The sequence below is a fragment of the Barbus barbus genome (genome assembly GCF_936440315.1).
Source record: "Barbus barbus genome assembly, chromosome: 3".
In the NCBI taxonomy this organism is placed as follows: Eukaryota; Metazoa; Chordata; class Actinopteri; order Cypriniformes; family Cyprinidae; genus Barbus; species Barbus barbus.
This window is the reverse complement of record NC_136731.1, coordinates 4,601,221-4,608,976: the sequence shown is the minus strand read 5'-3', so window position 1 is coordinate 4,608,976 and position 7,756 is coordinate 4,601,221. Positions and strand designations below refer to the sequence as shown.

Sequence of the window (7,756 nt, the reverse complement as noted above, 5' to 3'; positions counted from 1 at the left end):
TTATGTTTCTGATGTATAATTTCGGTTCTGTTTCTTTAACGGCCACGCACGTGTTGATACACAAGTTTTTTGTTAGGTGCGGGCAGAGAAATAAGGGAGAAGCAGTTTTCTTACCGTCTTGCTGTCTTTATGGATAAAACTTGTGTTTAAGCGTTTAAGGGAATTTAAAGGTTTAACAAGTGTAATAGGACACAAGCCCCAACTGATTTTTTTGTCATTTTATGTTTTGATTAAACTCGCATTTGTTTACAGACTTTGGACTGTTTTTTGTGACGAGTAAGAACCCATTTTCTCTGACGCTGTATCGCCATTTAAGTGAATACAGGACTTTGCATCTACAGGTGTCAATGAAGAAACCACTGCTGGGAGCATAAAGCAATAACTCGCACAAGAAAGAAAGAGTTGTAGTATGTTCTTTCAATTGAGCTAAACATTTTAGAGTTTGCTGTAGTAAAATGTTGCTGAAGTGTTGTGTGTTACTTAATGAAAAATGAATATTACACAATGTGTATAATATTTAGGATTTTGTTTTGGAGCGGTGTGACCCTCTTTTCAAAAGTTATTGAATTGGATGCTGTGCCATTGAAGAACCCCATTGAATACAGTGATGGTAGAAATTGGACATCTAGAGTAAATAATAGCACGTTAAAGACTTGTAGTATGTTCTTCTTGGTGTAATGTAATAAAAGTAATATTAATATGTAATTTAAGGAAATAGTTTAATTTAGCTCAAAGGGAATCATTTATGATTTTATAGGGATTTGAACAGAATCAGTGTTACGGCGATTCACTGAACGAGCCGTATAACAAACTCTGCACTGGATATTAAAATCCAAAATATAGTGAAAACACTATTTAACCCTCTGGGGTCTGAGGTAATTTTGGGGCCCTTGAGATGTGTTGACATGCCCTGATATTTGTGCTTATTTCAGCTACTTATACTATTGACCAACATGTATTTTTTTTGTATTCAGCACAAACTATGCTACAATAATATGTGACCAAGATGGATGTACATGTTTGCATTTGTTAGAAAAAAAATATTATGCGTGGTTAGTAAGTTTTGGGGAAAACAATGTAGCTGAAATGAGGCCATAAAAGCCACACTAAATCGTCCTGAATAAGACTTTTGTGTAATCAGTCTTCTAGGCTAGAATTTTTACTTCACAATTATGTGAAAATCATTCAGCTTACTCATTCACAGAAAACAATATATTGATTTAAATTTTTAAAGACATGTTTTGTGATAGAAAGCGTATATGCGAGGGAGTGGTAATAGCCTTGAATATTAAGTGGTTCTCACCTGAGAGACAAAGGGCCCTCCCCTAAAGCTGCTAATGGCCCATCAGTGTGACTGTGACTGAGGCAGGTAAGACAGAGAGTGTGAGGAGACTGAAAAAATGGGGTTTTTAAATGATTTGTATTTTATTTACAACACAGTATAATCAAAACATACATAATGAGTGTCAAAGACACATTATTGTGCACACTGATCTAACCACAGAGATGTGAACAGACTTTGAGTCATTCCTGCAACAGATTCTGTTCAACAAGTGAAACAAATACCTGACATTTACTTATTTCCATGGACTCAAGAAGAAAAAAACACAATCAGTAGTCAAGGATCTTGTTTTACCATAGAATATCAGTGTAGTTGACCATCTGATGTTGGTACAGCGCTCTCAGAGGAAAACATCTTGCAGAAAGTCATCAGGATTCATCTGTGGTTCAGGTACCTGATTCAATAAAATACAAACAACCAAAAAAAACTCTCATGTTTCTGTGTTGAGTATTTGCTGAGTTACACTTCATTTTAGTGACGCGTTACTATAAACAGATCGCGGAGACAGAGACAGAGAGCGCACCCTGTTTGTTTTCTTTTTTCCCCAAAACCACAAAGTTTTGTTGTAATCGTGAGTGTACTCAAAAAAAAGTAGACACTTAACAGTTTCAATTGATGTATAACAATTATTTGTGTGACCAAAATCAACAGAGCATTTTTAGTGTCTTTTGCACTTATCTTAAAAAGATAATCTGGCTTTAGCATAGACTTGTACCAGTAAACAACCGTTTCTTTAGCTTAGCAACAGCATGAGTTTGTTTACATTAGCATCGATGTGTTGCGCTTGCGCAGTTCAAAGTTGCTCCGGAAGTAGGTTAAGACTTCCGTGTCACGATCGATCGTAACTGTGGAAACCAAAACAAACTCTAGTGGACTAGCACATGAATTGTTGCATGGCAGTACAGTTAAGCATGTTACATGAAATGTCTGTGCATTTCAACACTGTACAAATAAACAACACCGCTTTTAGTTGTTCTGCGATGTGGCGCTTAAACTCTCTGTTCGTTCAGAGTTAGACTTTATTCAATAACAGCTTGGTGCTGCAGGGAAACAGTGCTGGTGTATCAGAAGCCCGAGCCAGTTTCTCTGGACACAAACACAACAGGTTTTCTTCGCTGTTGGTTCAAAGTTAAACTTTACTTGATAAAGCTTTTAAAAACTCCCATTAAAATCTCCCGGACACACGCAGTGTTGAGCGAGATTAACTTCACTTAGTAAACAGTGTAACGTTACACAAACAGACAAGCGGTATTCTCTAATGTTTATCTGAGGGAGTCATAGATGAAAAAAATCATAAAAAATATGCCAAGGCAATTACTTTCCAAATGAGTGTTGTAGTATAACTAGCAGGAGAGCAGTGATGTGTGGACTGAATTTGGTGAAGGTAAAGTGTGTTACAGTAAAGTTATGAACAATATGTCATAATAAATATTAATAAAAAATGTGCCAAAGCAATTACTTTCCAAATGAGTGTTGTAGTATAACCAGCAGGAGAGCAGTGATGTGTGGACTGAGTTTGGTGACACTACAGTGCGTTAGTGTAAAGTTCTTGAGTATTTTATTAGTAAAACAAATTCGCGTTTGGATCTTTGCAGACGGTCCCTTAGGACTTGTCTCTCAGACGCCTGCGCATTTAGATCAATGTATTTTATACAGAGCGGAGGAAACCTTGTTTTGAGGAAACCTCGCTTGAACGCGGAAGTCCGCGTAGTGAATATAAAACCAACTTCCTCTTTCATTTTCTCCTGAAGGACGTGTGTTCTTTGATATGTTTGTTTTTGATCAGATGTTGTTGTCTGTGGTTGATTTCATCATTTGTGTTCACATGAGACTAAGATTGTGTATTTGAGTGAACTCTCAGGATGTGTTCAGCTGAATGATTAGTTTGAGTAAGTGTTGGAGATCTCTCTCTTCCGTCTTCAGCTTCCTTAACTACACTTTCTGAGTATCTCTACTTTACTTTACTCATCCCCAGCTGTGTTTATCTGAACAAAACAGCTTAAGTACTTTAGTAAACATCTGTGTTTCCATCTTTGGCTTGTAATGGAGTAATATTTGAGCAGCAGTCTCTGTTCTTTCACTAATGGAGTTGTGTCTGTGTTCAGCTTCATCATGAATCTCACACAAACACCCCGAGATCAAGAGCTTCCTCCAGGATCCAGGTACTTTACAGACTTACTATATTAACACTAATAAACAGACATCAGGAAATTCATTTATTGATGTCTTTGGATCTTATTAGAACACAAATAATACAAACTCGTGTTTTTTTTTTAAACATAACTTAAATTTTTTATTTTAATGTTTGTATCCCCATAAACTGATTGAAAACAGAAAGCAGTCTGTGTTACAACATTTTAGCTACATTTTTCAAAACATTTGTTGTCTATTTGTCTATTTATGAATATATTAGCCTACTGTATCATATTTAATACACAAATTTCTAGACCATAGAGCCTCCTTATGAAGTGATTTTAATGTTTTATTTGTAAAGGTCCTTTATTAAAATGAATGTCATCATTAAATCTGTTCAGCAGAAGAGATCAGAGCTGTGTGTCATATTTATATTGTGTTTTTGTTTTATATTCATGTTAATATGGTATTCATATTACTTATTATACCAGAGAGTCTATGAAAACAAATGATGGTTTCTGTATCAACATAGTAAAAATGAAAACATCTTTTTAATCAAAAGTTAATATTAATAATTAATTGAAAGGGTTCTTTGTTATAGTTCAGTTGATCAGAAGAGATCAGAAGCAGAGCCCAGCTGTGTGTTTATGAAGAGTGACGAGTCTATAGATCATCCACAACATTTCAGGTACAATATTTCATTAACAGACAGAGTTTAAATATTTGTTATGGTGTTTTATCATGTGATTATTTTATCTGATGTTTTATCATTTGCTCACACACTCTCTGTTATAGTTCAGTTCATCAGAAGAGATCAGAAGCAGAGCCCAGCTGTGTGTCTATGAGGAGTCATGCTTCTTTGCCTCATCCAATTAATTTTAAGAGTGATGACACAAGGTTTAACCTCAAGTATTACATTGTTTTGTAAAATATATGATTAATTAAACTGTCATAATTATACAGCACTGTAATAAATAAATATGACCAGAAGTCTGGCTAGAAAATGCAGTAAATGTATTGACAACGAACAGATATAGAGCACAGAATATAATTAATTATTTACATTTATTTAAATGGCAGGTGCATTTTTAATAAAGTCACAACTGTTATTAAGGTAATGAGAAAAATGTCACCAATGTCAGAGTTTTTGATTCTTGATTCAAGGTCAATCCTGCAACACAGATCAGAAACAAAACCCGTCTGTAAGAAATATGACCAGCCTATGAATCAACGACAAGACACGTATCCTGGTGTGAGGTAAACTGTGGGATTTATTAATGCAGTGCATCATCACACATTACTCAAATACATCATTAATAACTGACACATTTCAGAAACCCTATGATATGTTCAGTGTCTCATAACACAGAAAACAGAAAGACGTTTTACTCTGTACATTTACCTCTGTAGCTCATGTAATAATGCGGTATTTTAATTTTCCAGCCATGAAGTCCTCAACACGTTCAGATCAAATCTGCTGAAGAAGTTTGGTCGTCTGTATGAGGGAACAGCGACGCAGGGAAACCCAACACTCCTGAATGAGATCTACACAGAGCTCTACATCACAGAGAGTGAGAGTGGAGAGATCAGTAATGAGCATGAGGTGAGACAGATTGAGACACAATCCAGGAGAGCAGCAACAGAGGACACAGCCATCAAATGCAATCACATCTTTACACCTTTACCTGGACAAGACAAAGCCATCAGAACTGTGCTGACAAAGGGAGTCGCTGGCATTGGAAAAACAGTCTCTGTGCAGAAGTTCATCCTGGACTGGGCTGAAGGGAAAGAGAATCAGGACGTCCAGCTCATATTTCCACTTCCTTTCAGAGAAATCAATCTGATGAAGGACAAAACACTCAGTCTTTCAGATCTTCTTCATGTGTTTTTCCCTGAAACTAAAGAAATGGAAATATTCAGTGATGAATATAAAGTGTTGTTCATCTTTGATGGTCTGGATGAGTGTCGTCTGTCTCTGGACTTTAAGAGTGAAGTGAAACTGTGTAATATATCTGAATCAGCCTCAGTGGATGTGCTGCTGATGAACCTGATTTTGGGGAATCTGCTTCCCTCTGCTCTCATCTGGATCACCTCCAGACCAGCAGCAGCTGATCTCGTCCCCTCTGAGTGTGTCCATCGAGTGACAGAGGTACGAGGCTTCAATGAGCCACAGAAGCAGGAATACTTCAGGAAGAGAATCAGTGATCAGAGTCTGGCCGACAGGATCATCTCACACCTGAAGTCATCAAGGAGCCTCTACATCATGTGCCACATCCCAGTGTTCTGCTGGATCTCAGCCGCTGTTCTGGAGAAGATGTTGAGTCCAGCAGAGAGTGGAGAGATTCCCAAGACTCTCACTCAAATGTACACACACTTCCTGATCCTTCAGACCAACATCAAACATGAGAAGGACTATGAGAAGAAGGTGACAGATGAAGATATGATCCTCAAACTGGGGAAAGTGGCTTTTGAGCAGCTTGTGAAAGGAAACCTGATCTTCTATGAGGAAGACCTGAGAGAGTGTGGCATTGATGTGACAGAAGCATCAGTGTACTCAGGATTGTGCACTCAGATCTTCAGAGAGGAGTTGGGCTTGTATCAGGGGAAAGTCTTCTGCTTTGTTCATCTGAGCATTCAGGAACATCTAGCAGCTCTATATGCGCACCTCTCCTGGACAAACCACAACAGAGATGTGATGCGGTCTAAAGTGAAGGTCTTCTTTCAACGTGTTTCATTATCTGTGCTGCATCAGAGAGCTGTGGATGAGGCTCTACGGAGTAAAAATGGACATCTGGATCTTTTCCTGCGGTTCCTTCTGGGTTTGTCAGTGGAGTCTCATCAGATTCTCCTACAACGAATAATGATGCTGAAAAAAAGCAGCTCTGGCAGCAATGAGAAAACAGTTGAGTACATCAAGAATAAGATCAGGACCATTGACTCTCCAGAGAAATCCATCAATCTGTTCCACTGTCTGAATGAACTGGGTGATCGTTCACTAGTGGAGCAAATACAACAGTATCTGAAATCTGGAAATTTAAGTGAAGCCGGACTCTCTTCATCTCAGTGGGCAGCTGTAGTTTTTGTGTTGTTGACATCAGAAGAGGAACTGAATGAGTTTCGTCTTGATAAATTTGTTAAAGGAAAGAATAAGACTGAAAATATGAAAGTTCTTCAGAAGCTGCTGCCTGTGATTAAAGAATCCAGATCAGTTCAGTAAGTATCAATGAGAACAATCACTTCACTGTTAAAACATTAAGAAAATCAGAGTCAAAAGCTCATAAATCTTCAGTGATGTGGCTGTTATTTTAGTGGTCTGCATTTTGATGTGTTTTCAATACAGAGACACTGTAAAAGATTTCTTCAGGCAAACAAAGTCAGAGAAGTTGCATATAAATAATTCAGGTTTTCCAGTAAAAAAAATTTAAATTAAAATAAAGAAGGAATTTAAATATTTATCATCTGGGATAAAAGACCAAACAAGTGGAGAAGCAGCTCAAAACTCCTAAAATCTGATGAATCAGCTAATGGAGCAAAACAGCAGCATACTTGAACACTTTTGAACACAACAATTGAAACACATAAGGTAGTTAATTATTATTGTTTGTTATTTTGTTAGTTTTGACATTTTACAGAAGGGCATCTGGAACGACGAGCTAGACTCAAACTTATGAACACATGAACTATCTGCCAGTTCACAGTCCAGCATGTGGAGGATTTTTAAACGTTAAACCAGTTAGAAGTTGAATTATATTAAGTTACTTTTTATTACATTACGATACAATTACATATAATTACAATTTTATTCTATTAATAGATAAATGTTGATTAAATCCAGTCTTAATAACATTCTTTTAAATTTACCCATGAAACTCGGATAATTTGACAATGCATGTGCAGTTTTTCTCTTCTCATAATATTAATTAATTAATTTAATTGGAATTGCAAGTTGTTGTTCATTGCAGCAAGTTGTTTGATTGTTTTTTTTTATAGCTGTTTGATAATGTTTCACATGATTTTCATGACGTACATTAAAACCTTGAGAATCTCTATTGAGTTCAACACATTTCTATTCAGTTTTAAGCTGCCAGATGAGAGCAAACATGACACAATGATCAAGTGTTTGATCACAAGAGTTAATAAATGAGATGTAATGGGGAACACGTGGCTCCTGTGAAGCAGATGTCCTCCTGTAGGTGTTTATTAGAGGAGCAAGTGACTGTTTCTCCAGACAGATCCGTCCTTATATCACTATGAAACAATATCTCACATTCAGCTCTGTGT

General features: G+C 36.8%; 1 protein-coding gene across 4 annotated transcripts in view; it reads left to right on the top strand.

The window, feature by feature from the left end:
• Positions 1-3,037: 3,037 nt before the first annotated feature.
• Positions 3,038-7,756, top strand: part of LOC306854368 (NACHT, LRR and PYD domains-containing protein 12-like) — a 29,819-nt gene continuing 25,100 nt past the window's right edge. For 2 of the 4 annotated variants that reach the window (XM_079392307.1, XM_079392306.1), the window contains exons 1-6: positions 3,040-3,231; positions 3,448-3,504; positions 4,077-4,163; positions 4,271-4,372; positions 4,640-4,732; positions 4,919-6,688. In XM_079392307.1, the coding sequence (XP_079248433.1) occupies positions 3,455-3,504; positions 4,077-4,163; positions 4,271-4,372; positions 4,640-4,732; positions 4,919-6,688 (2,102 nt within the window). In that variant the 5' untranslated portion in view covers positions 3,040-3,231; positions 3,448-3,454. Of the gene's footprint in view, positions 3,346-3,447; positions 3,505-4,076; positions 4,164-4,270; positions 4,373-4,639; positions 4,733-4,918; positions 6,689-7,756 lie in introns of all 4 variants that reach the window. The other 2 variants (XM_079392304.1, XM_079392305.1) reach the window with 2 other exon arrangements.